The sequence below is a fragment of the Neofelis nebulosa genome, chromosome 9, assembly GCF_028018385.1.
Source record: "Neofelis nebulosa isolate mNeoNeb1 chromosome 9, mNeoNeb1.pri, whole genome shotgun sequence".
NCBI classification, from domain to species: Eukaryota; Metazoa; Chordata; class Mammalia; order Carnivora; family Felidae; genus Neofelis; species Neofelis nebulosa.
This window is the reverse complement of record NC_080790.1, coordinates 98,897,234-98,920,781: the sequence shown is the minus strand read 5'-3', so window position 1 is coordinate 98,920,781 and position 23,548 is coordinate 98,897,234. Positions and strand designations below refer to the sequence as shown.

The window sequence follows — 23,548 nt, the reverse complement described above, 5'->3', positions numbered from 1 at the left end:
GACATGAATTTATACCAGGTGAAATTAGTTTTATGGAAAGACTTGAAAAAGACAATAAAGCAAGTTATGTTATGTTTGCTTCGAGGGATAAATGCATGGATAACATCCATTTAAAAAGAAAAATAAATGATGGGGAAACACAAGCAAAAATAAACATGAATATAAAAAAGGAACCAATTGCACTTGGAATGAAGTCTCAATGAATGTGATAACATCTAGCCTGGGTGCAGTTGAAGAGATAATTATTGAATTGAAGATAAACACTGTTTATTAAAAAATCTACAGCAAACGTGCTTCTTCTGGACGGCTGGGGGAGTAGAGTTGACATACAATGCTATTTATTTTTGAGAGAGAGAGAACGTGTGTGTGAGGTGGGGAGGGGCAGAGAGAGAGGGAGACAGAGGATCCAAAGCAAGCTCTGTGCTGACAGCAGACAGCCCAATGTGGGGCTTGAACTCACGAACCGTGAGATCATGACCTGAGCCGAAGTCAGAGGCATAACCTCCTGAGCCACCCAGGCGCCCCTACAAACATTATTCTTAATGCTGAAACTTTGATGGCACTCTCTTTAATGCTGGATGAAATAAGAATTCTGCCTATCTCTCTTTTATCTGACACCATGCCACATCTCATAGCCAATGAAATCATTGTAAATCTAAGGAAAGATACATGAGAACATTAAGGAGAAAATTATAAAATTTAGAAAAGACATAGAAGAAGTCCTGAATGAATGGCGTTGCCTACTAAGTTCACAGATGGGAGGATGGAACCATATAAAGATATGAAGTTAATTCAATGCAATTTCAACTAAAGTCTCAATAGTATTTTTCTGTGAAACTAGAAAATCTGATCCTAAAATTGATATGGTACAGCAAAGGGTCATGAATACAATAAGAAGACAAAGAAAGAGGAGGAGGAGGAGGAGAATGAAAATGAAGAAGAAATAAAAGGGGAAGATGAACCACGACAGCAAAGTGGGGAAATTCTACCTGCCACATATCAAACATTACAAAACCATAATAATTGTGAGAGAACGGCGTTAGCACACGGAGTGAAAAAAAGATCAAAGAAACAGGATAGAAAACCCAGAGGCAGACCACCACATAAAAGAATCTTAATATGGCCAAGATGGCAATAAACACAATGGAAAAAGGATGATGTAGTGATATTCGATAAATGGTGCTAGTTATTCATATGGGAAAATAGGTATCACGCACAGAGCGTAAACAGATTCTAGGGAAATGAAGACCTAAATGTATATAAATCTTTTAGAAGTAAACTGTAAGAAAATGTCCTTATGACCCTGGAATAGGAGTGGCTTCCTTAAACAAGACACTAGGCCACAAGGAAAAGGAAAATATTGAGAAAGCTAAGTTAAAATTAAACATTTTGGTTCAAAATCACAATAAACAAAGTTAAAAGACAAGCCACAGACCAGGAGCTTATGTGCAACAAGTTCTACGAAACAAAAGGGTTAGTATCCAATAAAGAACAGCTACGAATCAGGGGCACCTGGGCAGCTCAGCTGGTTAAGTGTCTGACTTTTGGTTTTGGCTCAGGCCATGATCTCCCAGTTCATGGGATCGAACCCCATGTCGGGCTCTGTTATGACAGTGTGGAGCCTGCTTGGGACTCTCTTTCTCCCTCTCTCTGCCCCTCCTCTGCTCTCTCTCTCTTTCTCTCAAAGTAAATAAATAAACGTACATATATATATATATATTTTTTTTTTTAACAAAAACAGCTACAAGTCAATGAAAAAAAATAACTCCATAGAAAAAATGGACCAAGGTTATATGCAGATGATTAACAGAACACCTGAGCTAACTTGTGTATGAAAAGATGCTCAACATTCCTAGTAATGAGGAAATTGCAAAGTGAAACAATGAAATACCATTTCACAACCTTTGGGTAAGCAAAAAAGGTCAAATTTGATGATGCTAAATGCTGGCACTCTCCCACTCTGCAGGAGGTCATATATATTCAAAGAACCTGTTTTCACCTTTACATACATATCCTAGAGGACCGGTCACAAACGTGCACCGGGTAATAACGCACAAGAATGTTTCCTTTCAAATTATTTGTAAGAGCAAGCAAATTGCAAACAATCCAAATGCCTATCTCTAGGAGGACAAACAAGTAAATTGCAGCCTGTCTATAAATGGACTACACACAGTGCTACTACACAGCACTAAAAATGAACGTACCAGAGTCTATGAATGAACCTCAGAAATTCAAGAGCAAAAAGCAAATTTTAAGAAGATTGTATACAAGGAAACACATATACTGAGTTGGAAAACAAGCTAGTAGTGGCATATATGCTTATGTACATCTGATTATAAAGTAATTGTATAGAAACATGCACAGGGATTCCAAGGATCGCCTGGGTACAGTGGTCACTTACGAGGAAGCAAAGAGAGGTATGGGCCCAGGGAGGTCTTCGAGTGAATCTGTAAATGTTTATTTCTTGAAAAAATAGTTATCCCGGGGCGCCTGGGTGGCTCAGTCGGTTAAGCGTGCGACTTCGGCTCAGGTCATGATCTCGCGGTCCGTGGGTTCAAGCCCCGCGTCGGGCTCTGTGCTGACAGCTCAGAGCCTGGAGCCTGTTTCAGATTCTGTGTCTCCCTCTTTCTCTGACCCTCCCCTGTTCATGCTCTCTCTCTCTGTCTCAAAAATAAATAAATATTTTTAAAAAATTTTAAAAAATAGTTATCCCTATATAAAAATACATGGAATGCACCCTTGTAATTATACACTCCTTTGGTCATGAGAATATCCAGGGTGCCTTAATTAGTCATGCACAGAACTCCACACTTTGCTTTGCTCAGGAAGACGGGGATTAGACCAGAGACTGTAACCGTACTACATATTCGCTCTGCTGTTTAATTTTGTGCTGTGACCAGAGTCTCCGTGACAAATGGGGTATGTGTTCTTTATTCTACCTGCCCTTGTGTTCCTTCAAGGGTTCGTTTTCCTCAAGGCATATGCTTTAAAATTAAGAACTATATGGTCTATCATAGAATGAAAGTAGGTACATGGTTGAATGAGATTTAATTTACCCTCATGGGAAAACTGAAGGTATCTTAAGAGAACAACATTAGAAGTGCTCATTATATCACCAAATCTTGCTGAATGACACCCCTGTTCCCAAAATGTCTCTTGAATCAATTTCCTATTTTCTCTGCACACTGCCACTGCCTTCGTTTTCATTCTACCATCACAGCAAGGGCTTTGTCTTCCTGCTCTCTCTGAAAAACTACTACCATTTTGTTAGTTACATTATGTGTGATCATGGCATTGTGGTTATCTAGGATACTAGCATTTTTGTACAGATATATTAAGCAATTTGAGGGGGGGTGAATCTGTATTTTTCTTTAGGGTGATTTGCAAAAAAAGCTTAATCAAATAGGGCATAATATTAATTGTACACGCATGCACAAGACTAAAGAATAAAAATAACCAAATGTCTATCAGTAGATGGCTGATCTAATAAGCTATAGCATACTCACACAAAAAAATCTGAAGTATGGGAAACATTTGGCTTTGATAGAGTTGGGTGGTAGCCATATGAGATTCATATGCAATTATGTTATTCATTGAATTTGTTTGTATTTCTTTAAGTTTATTTATTTTGATAGAAAGAGAGAGAGGGGGGCAGAGGCAGAAAGAGAGGGAGAGAGAGAATCCCAAGCAGGTTCCATACTGTCAGCACAGAGCCTGATGTGGGGCTCGATCCCACAAACTGTGAGATCATGACCTGAGCAGACATCAAGAGTCAGATGCTTACTGACTGAGCCACCCATGTCCCCTGTTTGTATTTTTTAAATAATAATAATAATAATAATAACAGGGTACATGGGTGGCTCAGTCAGTTAAGCATCTGACTTTGGCTTAGGTCACGATCTCACAGTTTGTGAGTTCAAGCCCAGCATCAGGCTCTTTGCTATCAGCACCTAGCCTGCTGTGGATTCTCCATCCCCTTCTCTCTCTGCCACTCCCCCACCCATGCTCTCTCTCACAAATAAATAAACATTAAAATAAAAATAATAATAATAGGGGCACCTGGGTGGCTCAGTTGGTAAAGCATCCGACTTCGGCTCAGGTCATGATCTCATGGCTCATAAGTTTGAGCCCCACGTTGGGCTCTGTGCTGACAGCTCAGAACCTGGAGCCTGCTTCTGATTCTGTGCCCCTCTCTCACTCTGCCCCTCCCCCACTAGTGCTTGGTCTCTCTCTCTCTCTCTCTCTCTCTCTCTCAAGAATAAATAAAACATTAAAAAATTTTTAATAATAATAATAGTAAACATAAACTGAGCCAAAATAGAAACACCAAAATGTCATCCAGGTCTCATGCCATTAACAGAATCACTTCTGCTCATCAGCCTCAGAAGGTCCATTAAATCGGCCAATGCCCAAAGGCCCTCCCACACACCACACAAACCTCAGAGGAGGGTAGAGAATAAGAGATCAGACAAGATAGACTTTTTTCTGCTCTTCGAGGATGGCCTTATTCTGATGCTTGTCATCCAACATCTTTGCTGTCCCCCTTGTTGTCATCTGTTTGGTCCTTACGGTATCTTTCAAATTCGTTTCTTTCAGTTACTTAGTATTTGAATGTCTCCTTCCAGATAAGAGATCAAGCAGCAACTACTAATATAAATATGGTAGAACTATTCAATAAGATTAAAATCAAAGTTTACTAGTTCAGGGGCGCCCGGGTGGCTCAGTCAGTTAAGTGTCCAACTTCGGCTCAGGTCATGATCTCACGGTTCTTGGGTTCGAGCCCCGCATCGGGCTCTAGGGTGACAGCTCAGAGCCCAGAGCCCGCTTCGGATTCTGTGTCTCCCTCTCTCTCTGCCCCTCTCCCACTCACACTCTGTCTCTCCATCTCAAAAATAAATACACATTCAAAAATAAATTTTTTTTAAGTTTACAAGTTCAGGTTATTCCAGCAGCTGTAAGAAATACATCCCCAAATCTTAGTGGCTTAACACAATAAAAGTTATTTATAATTCACCTACCAGTTCCTGCACGTCTTCTGGAGGAACAGCTGCCCTCCAAGCAGCGATTCAGGGATGTGGGCTTCTTTCATCTGTGACACACATTTCCAAAGTTACCATGCTTGTCCACGTCAAACTAAAAGAGGGGAAAGAGCACAGATAGACACTCGTGGGTGGTATTTATGCCCCGACGCAGCATGCATCCGTGTGCCTCCATCACGTTAGCATAATTGAGTCATATGGCTGCATGCCAGTGCAAGGGAGACCTGGAAATGGAGCTTAGCTGGATCCCAGAAAGAAAAGAAAATGAGCTTGGTGATCAGTTAGCATTTTCTGCCAGCAACAAAAATCATGTTGCAAAGTAACAGATAATGTTGTACCAGAAAACCTGGCCAGTGGTACCAACAGATGAGTGAGCTAAAGAACCAGTGAAAACTCAGTTACTTTTTGTATTGGTCGGGGTCCTCCAGAGAAACAGAACTAAAAGGATATGTAGAAAGAGAGAGAGAGAGAGAGAGAGAGAGAGAGAGAGAGAGATTTATTATAGAAAATTGGCGCATGCAACGATGGAGAATGGCAAACCCAAAATCTGCAGCACGGGCTGGCAAGCTGGAGACCCAGGAGAGCTGATGTTCCAGTTCAAGTCCAAAGGCAGCCTCCTGAAGACCCAGAAAGAGGCAATGTTGCAGATGAAGTCCAAAGGCTGTCTGCCGGAGAATTCTCTCTTGCTCAGGAAGGTCACTCTTCTTGTTCTATTTAGGCCTTCAACTGATTGGATGAGGCCCACCTGCATTAAGGTGCTGCACAATCTGCTTTACTCAAAGTCCACCAATTTAAATGTTAATCTTATCCAGAGGCACCTGGGTGCCTCAGTCGGTTAAGTGTCTGACTCCTGATTTCAGCTCAGGTCATAATCTCACGGTTTGTGAGTTTGCACCCCATGTTGGGCTCTGTGCTTGACAGTGCAGAACAAGCTTGGGGTTCTCTCTTTCTCCTTTTCTCTCTTTCGCTCTGCCCCTCCCACACACACTTTCTCTCTCTCTCTCTCTCCCCCCTCAAAATAAATAAACTTTAAAAATGTTAATGTTATCTAAAACACCCACACAGAACCACCCAGAATAATGTTTGACCGCATATCTGAGCACCCCTTGGTCCAGCCACGTTGACACATAAAATTAACCGTCACACTTTCTGTCCGCACTTTTCTGTTAGTCAGGAATAGATGATAGTCAAGGGTTCTGGGTAAGAGCAGGGGTTTGGGAACATTCACCTGAGTGTGAATTCTGCTACTGCCTCCTACGTGAAAAGTGACTTATTATCCCTGTGCCTCGGATTCCTCTTTTTGTAAATGGGGACAATAACAGAGGTGCTGAGGCACCCCTCTCAGCACAGTGCTCCACCCTCAGTAGGTATCAATAAATGAGAGTTGTTATATTCATTTTACTCAGTATACCTACACTGTGCCTTGAACGGAGTGCGTACAGAAGGACATGCCTTTGGCTAGGGAGGGCGAGAGGGATGACCAAATCCCTTTAGCGAAAGGCCAGCGATGTGGAAAGGAGGGGTGTGCCTGGGCTGTCTCTTTGGAGATCCCCAGGGTCGGGGCCGCGCCTCAGGTGTTCACTTGGATACCTCTACAGCCGCTGCAGTTCTTTGGGGAAGCCCCAGTCATCATGAGAGTCCAGCTTTGAACCCCAATCCCCCATAAGTTAAGCATGGGTTGTCCCTGTAGCCTTGTTTGTCTGTTTATGTGTGAGTTATCGATCGCCAAATAATGTCACATGACAAATCGTCCCAAAAGTTAGTAGAGTCGGCTAGGCAGTTCTGTTGACCTGGACCAGGCTCGGGTTTGTGGCTGGGCTCACCCATGCATCCACGGTCAGCCTGCAGGGTGGCTGGGAGCCAGTTGATAGGATGCCCTCTCTCACATGTCTGGAGGACGGGTGGCTGTCAGCTGGGGGACCTGGGGTCGTGGCTGCATGGGTTTCATCACTTAATAGGCTTACCCAGCCTTGTCCACACGCACCTAGGCAGGGTCTCAAGCTGAGGGGTAAGCTCCCCATTTCTACCACCTTGTTTTGGCCACAGCAGGTCACAAGTCCAGCCAGATTCAAGGGAGGCGGGAAACAGGCTTCACCTCTTCATGGAAGGAGCAAGAAAAGCACATTGTCAAGGGCACGGACTCGGAAGAGTGGTGGGTTGGGGCCATTTTGGCAACACATCTGTGACTCTACCACCTGCCTCCCTCCCATTAGCCTCAGTTAGAAGGAGGCCGACTGAGCAGCTGATATGTGTTCCTCACCCCCTATAGCTCCACATCTGACAGACATATGTTTTATTCTAGAAGCGAGAGGGAGCTACTGAACTTTCTCAAGAAAGCAAAGAGGCCAAATGAAAATGGATTTGGAAAAAGATTTTCCTGACTTTCGGGGGAGCAGGCACGCTTGTCTGAGACAATCAGGAAGGCAGGAGACAGGGGAAGGCATTGGAGGCAGTGGGAACAGAGCCTGTGAAGCCCCAGGGGTGTGGAAAGACATGGTGCCATGAACAATTATAGGGAACTGCCACTAGTTGTTTATAATTAGTGTTGCCTAATTTAGCAATGAAACGTTTCTTCCCATATGTTCCTTTGGGAGCCCACAACACTTGTCTCCCCGCTTAAAGGCCAAAATTAAGGCTATGGAAGCACTGAGTGCCTTTAGTTCGCTCCAGCCAGTTCACACACATTCATCCACTAGCCTTTGGGGAGCAGTCTAGGGCAAAGATAGGAGCGTAGCGGGGCAGTTCAGTAACCGAGTGTTGGTCTCAGCCCCGCCCCAGCCATCTTCCAGCTGTGCGCCTTCGGGCCAGCACCTCTGAGACTCAGCTCTGATGTCTGTGAAACAGGGCCGTGGTTTCTCATAGCCCTCCCAGGAGGCCTGAAGGGGGCGAGGCGAGCAAGGCACTGAGCACCGCATCTAGTAGTAGATAACGGCCTAGTGAGTGGCCGATGGGTATTCGTTTCCCTGCCTCCTTCGTCACCTAGAACAAGGCTCCCCTCACGATGAGGCCATCCGTGTTCTCCGAGGATGCTGGCACAACTGACTATCCCAGGCAAGGCCTAATTGCACACGTCAGCTCTCGGAGAGGAGATCTTGACAGGGCTAATTATTAAATAATAAGGAAATTAGTGCTTAGCCAAATTAGACATGGCATTGATTTTTAAGCTTTTATTTCAATATTTATATGTTCAGGGGAGCCTGGGTGGCTCAGTCGGTTAAGCGGCTGATTGCGGCTCAGGTCATGATCTCACAGTTCGTGGATTTGAGCCCTGTGTTGGGCTCTGCACTGACAGCTCGGAGCCTGGAGCCTGCTTCAGATTCTGTGTCTCCCTCTCTCTCTGTCCCTCCCTCGCTTGTGCTCTGTCTCCCAATCTCTCTCGAAAATAAACATTAAAAAAATAAAAAATAATTTAATTTAATCAGTATCCATTAAATTCCATTTAAAAAAATACATGTGCATATATGTAAAGGATATATATATGCACTTTATATCTGGTAGGTACTTTATATAAGCATGTATTTAAATATATGGATTATATAGAATGTATGAGTATATATTATATATAAATATATCATTATATACTTAATTATGTACTTTTCTTTTTTTTCTTTTTTTTTCAATATATGAAGTTTATTGTCAAATTGGTTTCCATACAACACCCAGTGCTCATCCCAAAAGGTGCCCTCCTCAATACCCATCACCCACCCTCCCCACCCTCCCACCCCCATCAACCCTCAGTTTGTTCTCAGTTTTTAAGAGTCTCTTATGCTTCGGCTCTCTTCCAATTATGTACTTTTAAAGTAGATCTATGAATCAACATAAAGAATGTACATATGTCAGGGGCACCTGGGTCGCCCCATCGGTTGGGCATCCAATGTCGGCTCAGGTCATGATCTCACAGTTTGTGAGTTCAAGCCCTGCATCAGGCTCTGTGCTGACAGCTCAGAGCCTGGAGCCTGCTTCGAATTTTGTGTCTCCCTCTCTCTGTACCACCCCCATCACGCTCTCTCTCTCAAAAATAAATAAACATTGGGGCGCCTGGGTGGCGCAGTCGGTTAAGCGTCCGACTTCAGCCAGGTCACGATCTCGCGGTCCGTGAGTTCGAGCCCCGCGTCAGGCTCTGGGCTGATGGCTCGGAGCCTGGAGCCTGTTTCCGATTCTGTGTCTCCCTCTCTCTCTGCCCCTCCCCCATTCATGCTCTGTCTCTCTCTGTCCCAAAAATAAATAAATAAACGTTGAAAAAAAAAATTTTTTTTTTAAAAAATAAATAAACATTAAAAACATTTTTAAAAGAATGTACATATTTAATTATATGTACATATACAAACCTACATATATATACATATATACACATATACACACATATGTGTGTGCTTCCGTGCTGCTTTTCAGAACTTTATTTAGCAATTCCTTCAGCATTTGGAATAAGGTCCTTCAGCATTTGGAATAGGTGGCTATGAAAATCTCATCCGTGGTAGACTGAGCACCTTCTCAAAAATTTCAAATGTGATCCACAGAAAGCTTAAAGACAAGTAGACAGCTATGTGTACAGCACTTTGTTTCATAGATTTTTTTTTAGGGCCATCCTCTGCCCTTGTAACTACACAGTTTACCTGAACACAATATACAGATTTCATTCTTGTTCCAAAGGACATTTGGAGCCCATGAAAGATGTAGCCTTTATGGAGGTAGGATTTACTTTCTTTTTTAATTTATTTTATTTTTTTTTACTGTTTATTCATTTTTGAGAGAGAGAGAGAGAATGAGCAGGGGAGGAACAGAGAGAGGGAAACAGAGGATCCAAAACAGACTCTATCTACACTGACCGCAGTGAGCCAGATGTGGGACTTGACCTCATGAACCCCGAGATCATGACCTGAGCTGAAGTCGGACGCTCAGCCAACTGAGCCACCCAGGGACCCCCACTTTTGCTCATACAATATATGATGAGTATATAATTATATATACTCATATATATATATATATATCCCCCTCCCCACACCCAGTCCTCGGGTGTGGTTCTTTAAGGGCTGAAACAATAGCTTTGCTTGCCCCAAGAGGATGATGCAAACAGCACACTAGTCAACAATTTAGAAATCTAAACTCCTAGGGCCATGCAGCCAATAAACCCCTTCACCCATGTTTCCTTATCGTATTTGGAAAAGCCAACGCTCACCGCCCTGTCCCTTCAGCAGGCGGTGCTGACACTCTTCCAGCAGAGCGGATAATGTGGCCCAGTTATTCCTTTAGCTGCTTCATGGACCATTAGAATGGACTTTTGGGGACTGGGGACCAGTAGTTTCAGAGGACTTGTACCTTCGGAACCTCCCACATCTTGAATGCTGTTTAGGGCTAGAACTCAACACTCTGATAGGCTCAGAGTTTGTGCTGGTTTCAGTTGTCCATTGTGGCTTAACAAACTACCCCAAAACTTGGTGGCCTAAAAAAAAACGAACACTTATTTGCTCACAGACCCATAAGCTGGGCAGGAACAGCCAGTCTCCCTCCACGTGCCGCCCACCGGGGTGATCTAGCGAGGTCTGGAGGAGGAGGGCATCATCCCTCACGTGCCAGGAGCCTCATCTGAGGTGTTGGAATGGCAGAAATTGCTGGGTCTTTCTCTCTCTCTCTCTCTCTCCCCCCACGTGGTCTCGTCCACTTGTAGGCTAGCCCAGGCTCCCCTCGTTGACACCTGGCACCAAGCTGTCAGCCCTCTTACAAAGTGATACATCACATCTCCACTGTGCTCTGTGGGTCAAAGCAAGTCCCCAGGCCACCTCAATCCAACGGGACAGGAAATGCACACGGGACAGATAGAACTGTTTAGAACCCTTTAGTAGAAGGCAGGAGAGAGCAAAACAAGAAGGACAAAAATTAGTGGTGGCTGCTCCCGATAACGTTCTAGAACATAAGCCATGGAAAGGCCTTGCTCAGACTCGTAAGGCTGGGAAAACCTTGGAAAGGTTATCTAATGCCTGGCGGGGCTCCTTAATCTGGTCAGCCTCAAAGGTTCTGTGAGTCCCTTGAAATCGCATGCAAAATGTTGCCAACACATGCTTTCTTATTCCTGGAGGAAGGTGGGAATCTATAGCATTCCATACGCCCTCCAAGGAGGCTATCTTCCAGAAGAGGTAAGTAACCATTATCCTATACCTGACAGGCAGCCTTGCATGCCTGTGTAGAGAACCAGCCTTGAAAATAACCACTAGTCCACAATCCTAGTGCTCCAACCACTAGGAAGTGCTGAAGTGTTGTGATCCGACCAGCACACACGTGTCCTCTCATGCTTGGTGTTTCCTGGAAGCCTCTAAGTGTATTTTCTGCAGGAAGACACTTCAGATTTGAAAGTAAAGATCAGATTTCAAGGTGGAAAATGCTCTGAGAAGCCTCCTTCTTGTAGAAGCAGGTCAAGGTCAGGAAAATAGGTGGAAGGGGAGAGGGGGAAGAAAGGCGATACACAGAAGGAAAATCTGCCAGCTCCGGCTAACCAGACCATCGACAGCAAATTGCTTCCAGTTGATAGAATTTAAGGAACCTCCCCCAGAGTCTTTTGATGCCGTGTCTAACTTCCCTCTATTTTTCTCCACAGCCATGGGACCCGATGTGCAGGGGAGGTTTCTGCCGCGGCCAACAACAATATCTGTGGGGTCGGAGTGGCATACAACTCCAAGGTTGCAGGTAAGCTGTCCCTGCCAAACAGCAGGTGCCATGAGCCAGAAGGCATCACACTGTGGTCTCCAGCCTGGCCAGGACCTGGCAAAAAAAATCCCACTGGAGCAGCAGGGCTGGGTCCAATAGCTTTAGCAAGAGTGAAAAAGACAATCTTTTTAATCGATCTGGCAGTATCAATAAACTCAGATTTTTTTTCGAGTGTAACATAAATACAGAAAAGGGCACGGCTCATGAGCTCAGTGAGTTTTCACAACCCACCACATCTAAGGAAACCATCAAGAAACAAAACATCACAGGCACCCCAAAGGCCTTGTCATGTCCCCTCCCAGTTACTACCCATATACACAAGAATAACCCTGATCCTGGGGCGCCTGGGTGGCTCAGTCAGCTAAGCATCTGACTCTTGGTTTCGGCTCAGGTCATGATCTCACAGTTCGTGGGTTCGAGTCCTGCATCAGGCTCTGTGCCGAAAGTGCGGAACCTGCTTGGGATTCTCTCTCCCTCCCTCTCTCTCTGCTCATCCCCTACTCAGACTCTTTCTCTCTGTCAAAATAAAAAGAAAGAAGAAAGAAAGAAAGAAAGAAAGAAAGAAAGAAAGAAAGAAAGAAGAAAGAAAATGAGTAACCATGATCCCGATTACTAACAACAAAAACTGGTTATTGCCAATTTTTAAACTTTAATATAAATGGAATTGCACTGCTGTACTCTTTTGTGTCATTATCAACAAGACTCAAATAAAGACTGTAGAATATAAAGAGATGCATACAAATTATTGTAAACATACTCAAAACTCTAAAAAACGGTTTTTTACACAGTGCATCTCATCTTTAAGGAAATATATTCTACCTAAACCTTTGTATCATGTTCCACAGGAAGGACATTTGACAATTTCATCCTAAAGGCAGCTTTAGAAATGACATGGCAGATCACTAGAAACTTAGAAACCAACATCTTCCTCTCAAAAAAGAGAGGGAGTGAGAAGGAGGGGTTCATAAGCTGTCAACAAGATGCAGGAGAATGGAGTGACTCCTGGCACATTCCAAGTTTTGCATCAAATGGGTTCTTAATTTGTTCAGGCTGAGTCACTCAACCTTGTTTTTCTTTTTTTTACAACTGTCTTGGTATTTTTTTTCCTAGCAATTTAAGAGAACCATAAACATACTTTGTGCTGACGCTTGCATTTCCAGGGACCTAAATAAACCAAGAACAACCTATACAAACCCACCACCAACCTCTTTCAACACTGTTTGCTAAGAGGCTTGCTGGGTGCTGAATTTCACAAAAGAATCCATCTGGAGGGTTCTGAAATGCAAAATAGGGGAAGCTTTGCCCCTTGGGTTTCTGCTCTCTCTAGTTTGTATGCATTCAAAATGCTGGCATTAAAATGTCAGGAGCCATTATGAGCTCAGGGGAAAGAATAACACTCAGTTAATATTTTATAAGCCAGGCTCATACCTTGGGTGGTATCTGAGGCGAGGTGGGTTCCCCATCCACAGGACAGAACTGGAGGCAACTGAAAACTTCAAACCTGGATTTCCCATTCACAAGTATGGTTTTCAAAATAATTTGGATCCCAAAGTACAGTTTCAAAATACTTTTGGAGCCTGAAGTAACTGGGCTTTTTTGAACAGGGATTCTTAGAACTACTCCCTGCAAAATTGAGTTAAGAGCAGCTCAAGCGTTAGGAGGGTTCACTGGGGTCCCTTTCTCCATCTGCCTTCTATCCTTTTCTCTCCTAGTATTTGCACTCTGAAAACATCTGAGCAGCTCACCAAATGTACCTCATTTTCCTGTTCTTTTCATTGGAATTCCCTAAAAGGGAAGCGTGAGACAAAGATTTGAGTGTGTTAACCTAAGAAATAAAAGAGCCAGTTACCTTACCAGCAAAACAGGTTTACATTTATGACAACAGAGAATGGCAATTCAGGACGTGCAAGCTATAGCAAAACCACAGGCAATTCCCACAAAGCAGAAGAATGTCATTTTAGGGAGAAGAAGAAAGTTGGGAGGGGTTGTTTTGAATGGAAGTCCATTGGAGAAAAGCAGGAGTTTGGGGTGAGGGTGGTTTCTCTTTGGCTGAGTTGCGCGGATAGTCAGTTTCTCATAGGAGATGCAATGTACATCTTTTCCAGTTGGGGCTGGAAAGTATTGATTTTTTCCTGCTGACAATTCTGCTGGGATCTGTAATTGGCGATTCTTCCTGTAATTGATATTGAGTGATATGGCTCCCCCTTCTGGACTCCTGATTCCATTTTAGTGAGGGCTCCCTTTATGAATTGCTTACAGGAGCAAGGAGTTTCTTTGGGAGGGTGATCCCAGGAAGCCAGAGAGAAAGAGGAAGAGAGGCGGCTAAGGGAGGGAAGCCAACAAAGGGTGTGTAGATGAGCTGAGGACAAGCAGGGCTCTGAGGGACTATAGAATTGCACCCCCGAGGTGAAGAGGCTGTTTACCAACTCCCACCCCTCACTGGTGGGGGGGTGGGGGGAGTGCCTCCTGGGCCCTCAGCACCCTGTCCAGCCTGCCAGTTCACATGGGTGGAGCATAGTCCTGAGGCAAAGAATGCCTCCCCCCCAGGCAAAGACACCTGGACAGGGTAGTGGATTCAGGCAGGTGCAACCCATAAACTCTGCCTCACCTGCTAACTGAGTCCCAATCCCAAAGGTGAGTGACTGCAGCCTGATCCCTCAAAGATACGACCTGACCTGTGCTTTGTGAAACCCCAGACAGCTCAGGTCTCACAGTAATGCTCCAATGTTCCAGAAATAGGCCAGAACTAGTGGGAGGCATGCCTAGCCACACAAAGATTTTAAGCAGAGGAGCCTCCTTTTCCGCTCCCTTAATCCCAGTGGTGCTCCTCTGTAACAACTTCTGCTGGTGCTAACTGCTTAAGGGGCTCAGAAGTCTGGTCCCCATCATCCTGTGCCCATTAGGACACCCAGTGTCCTCTGGGCTTTACTGGAGCAGCACGAGGAATTCTTCATGAGGAAGCCCTGGACTGTTACTCAAGAATCACAATAAAAGCGGAATTTCATCCTCCTAGACCTTACAAATTTATGGGAAACATTTTGTTCCTTCTGGCTGGCAATTCCAGAAGTTGGCTAGTTTTTATTACTCTAAATGAACCATATCTTTCCAGAGAAGCTTTCTTGCGGGTTTCTGAGCTAGGGATGTCTAGAGCGCCACCTGGTGGTGATCTGGGATCATTGCTAGTCCCTGGCAGTCTGGAGGTGTCCCATCACAGGTTAGAGAGGCGCCCGAGGTCTTGTTCCACGCCCTTCCTGAGTCCTGTGTTTCTCTTCATCCTGTCCTAAAAAAAAAAAAAAAAAAAAAAAAAAGGTTTCAGTTAAGGGGATGTAGAATCTTAGTCCAGAAATAGGAAAGTGGAGATAAGATGATAAAATGGGTCCTCTGAAGGGAAAAAAGGAAAAAATCATATAGCATCTCTTTATCTGCCTATTAGCCTGTTGGGTTTCTCTTTTCTTCATAAACTTTGCTCACTTTTCCACTGGGGTTCCTGTCTTTTTCTTGTTGATTTGCACGTGTTTTTGGTATGTCCTAGATCTTAGCTCCTGGTCGGTTACAGTCAGTGCAAATACCTTCTCCCAAACTTTCACGTGAGATCATTAGGCCGTCTGGATTCCACATTTGCATGTCATGCTGGCTTGGGATCCAGTTATATTTTTCTCCCAACATGACGCCAATATCATCCAGTCAGTAATCCATCCTGTCCCTTTGATTTGTGGTGCCATCTTTATCATGTTTCAAGTTCCCGTGCATATATGGTTAGTCCCCGGGTAAATATAATTTAGATAAAACCGCCTAGCAAGTGTAAATCAGGAAGTGTAGCCACACTCCTTGTACTGCTGGGCCTTTGTATCTGCTCTTCCCTCGTCCCAGAATACCTCCCCTATAGGCTTTACCCGGCCACCTCTTTATCCTGCACTTCTCAGGTTCCCCATTGTTACCTTCAGCATCACCTCCAGACCAGCCTTCTCATCTACACTTGATAAAGCATGCAGTTTTTTCTTCCTGGCACTAACCACTGTCCAGTTATTGCCCACATTCTTGTACATGGTTATTTGATCAATATCTTTCTCCCCAGGCAGAAAACAGCCTGCTTGAGGACAGGGGCCTTGTCTGTTTTCTCTCACCTCAGCACCCAGAACAAGGTCTGGCACCCAGCAGATGCTCAGAGCCTATTTGCTGAGTGACGGGAAGCAAAAAAGGAATAAAGAGAAGGAAGGGTCAGTGAATAAACCCATGATAAGCAGTAGAGATTAATCACTGGACAGAAGAATGGATGGATGAATGGAGTTGAAAGATTAAGGGCATTAGGATCTAAGGACCCAAAGCCGATAGAATTTCTACCAGGAAGCAAAAGTATCTTGTCTTCCACCAGTACCATCTCACCTTTGCTATTTTATCCCAATCAAATTAGTTCCAAGGAGACTTGAGCCTTCTTATATCCTCTCCCCTCTTCCCTCCCTTCCAAGGGCACCATGATAATGTTCTAAGTGCTGGCATCACCAGTAGGAGCTGCCTCAGGGCCCACCATTGAAAAAGGGACAGGGGACCCCTTTATACCTACGCCCTAAGCCGCTCCAGGCTGACAAGTATCACGACCGTCCATCTACCATAATATAACACCATTCAGGTGTTACAAATAGAGTGTGTAAATTTCCAGGGGCTCATCATTTCCACCTATTCATTAGAATCTCAAAATCTTGGGCCCCAAAGATCCTTAAGTCCACAAACCCACAGATACTTGCATAAGGGTAGCAACAATATAATAATAATAGCAATAATAATAGCAGCAGTAGTAGTAAATAACACATTATTTACTCTTCCAGTGTGTCAGTGCGATGCACAACTCTTTACTCTTTACACAATCTTATCATGCATCATTATATATGTATATATACATACATATATACATATACGTATACATATATGTACATATACATGTGTACACATATATGTACATATACATATGTACATATATATGTATATATACATACGTATGTGTACGTATATGTATATATACATACATATGTATGTATATATACATGCATATGTATGTATATATACATACGTATATATACATATATAATGATGCATGATAAGATTGTGTAAAGAGTTGAGTAAATAGCTTTGCATATATATATAATATTATATATAATAACTATATTATATATAATATATAATAATTATATAAATAAATATAAATATATTTATATATAATAAATAGTATAATAATAATTATTATTATACTATTTATTATTATATTAATACATTATAATTATATATATATATATATATATATATATATATGTATCCCTCTTTTACAGAGAACCAAACTGGGGCCACACAGCTTGTAAGCTATAGGATAATTTTGCACCTAGAATGCCCTAAGCCAGAAATTCTACCATTGACCCCCTACACTAAAATGCTTGAATAACTTCTCTTTTCCTACTTTTCTGATATAGTCTGGATCCAGCCTGGAACTACACACCTCCAGCAACAGGAAACTCACTCCCTTCCAACACAGTCCACTCTGCCTTTGGATAGGTGTGACTTTGAGAAACTTCCTCCTTAAAACTAGCTCTCTCTTTGATTTCTGTTGCCTTTTTTCATGGACACAGTTGTTACCACCTCTTCGAGATGACGCATTGCAGGGAGGGAGGAAAAATTCCAATTAGTCTGGTTCCTAAAGAGTTAACACTCTGTAACATATAAACCCATACATATGACACGTTCCAGAAGTGCTCACCTTGAAGCTTTAATAACTTCAAAACTATGTGTATTTGAAGATTTAATTATTTACATTTCCTTATCCACTTGCTTACTTTTATGAATTTTGAAGAAAAAAAATTAATTTCCATTTTTTGACTTTGAAAATGCCATTATTTAAGTAACTCTTTAAGAAAATAACCTAATTCTTTTCTTACTTTTATTTTTAAGTGTTTAACATCTTCGATCAAAGGGATTAAGACAAAGAATTAAAATTAAAAATATAGTATTCAAACTTTGCAAAAGCAAAATAAAATGCACAAGTATAAACAATGAACCCTTCAAATGACGTTCCTGTGAATTTGTCAGATTTATACTTCTGAGATTATTAAAGCTCAAAAACTGCACCGCGCCTTAGGAGATGCTGTCTCTTGCTGACAATCCGTTCCGGGGCTCCACAGTGACTGTTGGGTGCCTACCATGTCCCCAGTTCTGCTGTGGGTGGTGGGACAGAGCTGTGAGCCAGCCAACAAGACGCCTGTCTCCACATAGTTTACAAGCCGTGAATGAAGAAGAATGAGCACATGAACAAGATAATATCAGACAATGGTGGCCGCTATGAATAAAACAAAATAAGGTGGCATCGAATAAGATGAGGGCACAGTAGCTGATTAGTGGGCGGGCCTTACAGCACCACACCTGGGTTTCCACGGAGGTCCTCAGAGCCACCCCAGGGTAGGGCCAGTCCAGGTGGGATTGGCCTTACCTGCCATTCTTGCTAAGCCAGAGCATTCAGATTTATGCATTGAGTTTTGGAAATGGGATCTCCTTTGTTCAAAGGTTCTGAAAAAGAGTTTGAAAAACGCACGGTTGACCGTTATCAAAATACCCTGAAATTTCTCTGCAGCAATGAATTGCTTTCCCATATTTGGCCAGTAGAATTCTTAACATTTCACTGAGTTCACAGGTACTTTATCTGAGTTTTAAAAGAAACCAATGAAAATCACATATTAGCACATGATGAACATGTTTTCAGATCCTTTAGACCTAGATCAGCATGAATTCCCTCCTGGGCCTGCAGATTAATATTCATGAGCACAAAAGGTGGTGATTAGCAACACTGAGGTTTGCTGGCAGGTACGGCTTTGCCCGTGTCGGGTACAAGTTCCCCTTTTGTAACATGAGCAGAGATAGAAAGGATTTAGCTCAAATCCCTGGGCCTTGCAGCTCTTAGAGAAGAAAGTCACAGTGTCCCCATCGGTCATTAGTGCAGTGATCAGGACTGCAGGGTGGGGGGGTAGAAATCTTGACGTGCACTGGGTTTCTCCATGCCATTGAATCACACCAGCTGGTAGAGAGCATTTTACAAATGTGAAGACACCAAGTCCTAGCCCCCTCAGCTTCCCTCTCTCCCTCTGGCTCTCGCCCTTACTCTCTTGCCTTCCTTTATTCTTTCTTTCTCTGTCTCTGTCTCTCTGTGCCCCCTCTAACTCCTACAGCATCCAGGGACAGAGGAGAGAGAGAACCCTCAGGTCACCCTGAGCCTCTGTCTTGGCTACTAATGGTGCAGTCGCTTGCAAAAATGAACACTGTATCTCATTCAATTAATGCACGCCTCATTCCTCCTGAGCTTAACTAGATTAAAGGAATGTCGGGCGCCTGGCCCCAGAATATGAATGAGAGCCTTGCTCCCAGTCTGTGGCGGCCCTTGACTCCCTGGACTCTGAAACAGTCAGAAGATTAATGCACAGCAGCTCTGATGTTCTGTGCAGCACAAAGAGAGCCAGGGAGGGTAGGAAGAGGAAGAGGCAGAGACACCGGAGCTGCTAAGAGAGAGGGTAAAGAGCAGATCTGGATGCACCACACTGGCTGTGGTGCAGTGGATGAAATCCAGTGGATGAAATTCAGTGTTGCCATCGGTTGGCATCTGGGACAGTCCAGATCCACTTTGGCAGGGCTGAATCTCTTTCACCTTCCAGCTGAAGCAGGCTGTTCAGTTCCGGCCATTGACCCTGTACACAAGTTCAAGACCATTTGAGTTTTCTCCTTGCAGGCAAGTGAATACCAGCCTCTCAGCGAGGTTTCCCTACCCACAAGGTGGGCATGGCTTCTTGCCAAAAGCAGCTGCACTATTTGCTTTACTGTTGTCGAACAAATTTTTTTAAATAAATAAAATTACAGGTAGGGCCAAAGCAAAATGTGATGCTTTAGACGTCTATCCCTTATAAAATGAACCGTAAAACTTAGCTTCTGGAAAGTTCAAACCAAAGATTTTCCTCATTCAATATGAGCTTCTCCCAAGAGAAAGGATGCTAACTGATAATTGGATATTTGTTGGCAAGAATAGTGACCTGATTTACGGGTAGAGGATGGGAAATCTCGACATGTTATTATTTGTTCTTCTGGACCTGTCCTTTCTGTTAGGGAAAAAAAAAATCAATTCAAGTAACGACACTATACATCTATTCACCAAATATTTATTAAGCTTAAAATAATGCTGATAACCTAGAACACAAGAAAAGAACAAAATGGACACATGCCCTGTACTCAAAAGATTTTGCTGTGTAGTGATGAATGTGTTGACGCAGAATTGCTATGAAGCAACTAAAAGCATTTATTTGGGTCTCAGAGATCGCAGTCCGGGAGACACAGAGTCGACTGAAATGCAAGCGTGCTCAGAACCGAGAGCGGGGAGTGCAGGCTTAAACAGGCAAAAACCACAAGGTCCAACTTGTTTTGGAAGCATTATCTTTGGCACTAACAGTGTTAAACTGACTATCTAAGGTTGGCTATTCAGCTAACAAATGCTATATTATGTCTATTTCAGTCTAAAGTAAAAGGATGTTTTCCAGGAGGTGGTGAAGGTGCAATCAACAAATTGTCATTGACCGAAGTCAAAAGTCGGCAGTGGCTTCCAAAAACAGAAACAAGAGCCGTGCAGAGGCTTTGCCTCCTCCATGTCCTCCCCGCCCCCTATTTTGGATGACTCTCTTAGCAGTGCTTGCTTTAGGTTGTAATCTTCCACAAATGAGACTCACAAGCAAATAATTATACTGGAAGGCTGAAAGTGTGGTGCTCACGGGGGATGCCGGATCCGGAAAGACTGCTAGGGAAATGCCTACTAAACACATACGTTAGTCAGGAGAAGGAGGAGCACTGGGGGAAGTTGTATGCAAGGACAAAGGTAGCTATGGGACACTGAGGAGGGAGGAGAGACCCTTAGAGAGAAGACAATTTCATGTCAGCATCACAAGCCCTGCAAGGACCTGGGTTGTCCTTATTTAAATGTTATGCTATGTTAGAGAGAGATGTTTGTGTAATCATGTCTTTTGACCATGATAAATATAGGTAAGAGGTGTCAGGATCCAGGTTTTGACGGTGTAGAGCCCGGTCCCTTTACTTCGTGACTCCTGTGGACAGAACAACTTAGGTCAGCAACTCTAACATTCTAGGCTACTTAGCACAGAAGAGAAATAGTGTGTCAGGCAGAGAACAGTATGACATGGCACCAGGCAGCAATGTTTGGAGGGTAGTAGCAGGGCAAAATGCCCATCCCAGTGGTGGCTGCTGCATTCACCCTGGAGAGGCTTGTTCTGGACAGCCAGAAGGTGGTGTGAACTGTGGACGCCCACAGGCATGTCCCTTCTGCATCCGTTTGTGCAGCTCAGGCTTACCCACACACACTCGTGGACTGCAGGACTCAAATTTTTTAATGTCCCAGCAAGAAGTCACTCCTACAGGTTATTGGAGTAGCACAAACTTTACCAAGGTAACATAGGGGAGAAAGAGGAGGGGGTTGTATCAAGCACCCCATTTCCAGGATATTTCAGAATTACCCATACAACATTTCTGTCCTCCCCACAGCCCCTTCTAGCTACCATGCAACTTGGGAATCATCTTTTTCTGACTCCCTTGATCTTTGCACTGTCCCTATTCCTCTCTCTGGGTCGGCTTTAGCTCAAGCGGTTACTTCGCGTGTGGTTACCTATTCCTCTCTCTGCCCCTTAACCTCTAGGATTTTCTCTTAAAAATTTAATATCAATTGAATTCCCACCAGCCCACTGTCACGTACAGTGGGTTTATTTCCCCGCCCCCCTCCCCCGGCCCCTGGTCAATACCTAGTCACTGGAGGCTGAGCTTCCACCTAGAAATAGACTTGTCGAGGCACCTGGGTGGCTCAGTCGGTTGAACGTCGACTTCGGCTCAGGCCATGATCTTGTGGTTCCCAAGTTCAAGCCCCGTGTCTGGCTCTATGCTGACAGCTCAGAGCCTGGAGCGTGCTTTGCAGATTCTGTGTCTCCCTCTCTCTCTCTCTGTCCCTCCCCTGCTCGTTTTCTCTCTCTCTCTCCCTCTCTTTCTCTCTCAAAAAATAAATAAAACATTAAATTAAAAAATAAAAAAAGAAATAAAAGAAATAGACTTATCAAGAGGCGCCTAAGTGACTCACTCAATTGAATGTCCAACTCTTCATTTCAGCTCAGGTCATGATCCCAGGGCCATGGGATAAAGCCCTACATGGGGCTCCACGCTAAGATTCTCTTTCTCTCTCTCTCTTTCTCCCTCTTCCCACCCCCTGCTCACATGCACGTGCTCTCTCTCCCACGCCCTAAAAAAAAAAAGAAAGAAAGAAAGAAAAGGAAATAGACTTATCAAGGAATCTCTTCAGCAAAGGTGGTCTCTCCCCATTAGAAATTCTAGTAAAGTTTCCAGTGGGAAAAAATTTCTTCAGTTATATAAGGAAAGGTGTGGGTGGAGTCCTAAAAGGATTGAGTGGGACAGTGTATGTGTCCTTCTTTTAGCCTCTAAAGGTGTAGCCCACACAACCTGAGGTTGGACTCCAGATTCTGCAGCGTCCCCCAGGACACCCAGGTGGCAGGCCCTCCACCCACACCCAGGACCTGAGCCCTCATCACCCCTCCCCCATCTCCAGTGCACTGGGGGACCAAAACATGGTGTTTCCCTGTCCAATTGGGTCTACAGGTATCCGGATGCTAGACCAGCCATTCATGACAGACATCATTGAGGCCTCTTCCATCAGCCACATGCCTCAGCTGATCGACATCTACAGTGCCAGCTGGGGCCCGACAGACAACGGGAAGACAGTGGACGGACCCCGGGAGCTCACGCTTCAGGCCATGGCCGATGGCGTCAACAAGGTAAGATCATTCCTGTGCCCACCGGGCCCAGGTCCTCTGGAGGGAGGGGTGGAGGGTGGGGTGTCCAGTGGAGGTGATGAGAATGAAACAAGGAGCAGGGAATGGGGCAGAGGTGGGGCTGTTACCCTGTGCATTAGCTCAGGGCATCCAAGAAATGGACCCCCAAACAGGGTTAGCCATGCAGATTTATCAGAGGGGACTCCTTTAAAGGGCAGAGGGGAGGGGGAGTAAGGTGGCGGGGGTGCCTTCAGATGGTGATGTTAGTCTGACCCCTGTGAAGACCGGGGAGGAAGGACAGCCACCCTGGGGTCTGTGTTGGCACCCCCACCTTGCCACACAACAGCCGGGAGCAGCCCCCAGGCAGTGGAGTCTGGGTGCAGACGGGGTGGTGGATCCGCGATATTCCCATGGCAGGGCTGTGAGCCACAGGATTTCCAGGCTTCCCATCCCTGGGATTAGCCCAGGAATGGACAAACTCAAGGCAAAGAGACCAAGGCAGAGCCCCCAAAGGGAGGGCAGCCAGGTCAGCGACCGATGGAGGAGACGTTGGTACCCTCCATGCATCTCAGAGTAGGGGTCACGTCGGACAAGACCTGAGCCAGGCCTTGGGATCAGTCTTCTGGGTTCAGGTCCCATTTCCATCAGTCAGTGTCTGGGTGTATCTGCAAATGACTTGACCTCGCTCGCTGCGCCTCTGTTTTCTTGCCTGTAAAATTGTGATAATCCTACATTTCTCCTGGGATCATTGTAAGGTGTAAATGAGATAAATATACCAGTGTTTGGTAGTGAGAAGTGCCCCGGGAAGGGTTGGTGTTGATCCAGGCCATTGTGGACACTTAACCTGTCCCCCCAAAACTTTGTGGAGTAAAGCACAGGGTTTTGTTTTTGGTTTTGGTTTTGTTTTCACTAAGCTTGTGAATTTTATGCGTCAAGAACTCAGGGCACATTGGG

General features: G+C 44.3%; 1 protein-coding gene across 1 annotated transcript in view; it reads left to right on the top strand.

Annotated features, from left to right (window-relative positions):
- Window positions 1-23,548, top strand: part of PCSK2 (proprotein convertase subtilisin/kexin type 2) — a 275,251-nt gene that overhangs the window by 208,499 nt on the left and 43,204 nt on the right. The window contains exons 7-8 of the mRNA XM_058684826.1: window positions 11,629-11,717; window positions 22,422-22,597. Of these exons, the coding sequence (XP_058540809.1) occupies window positions 11,629-11,717; window positions 22,422-22,597 (265 nt within the window). The remainder of the gene's footprint in view (window positions 1-11,628; window positions 11,718-22,421; window positions 22,598-23,548) is intronic.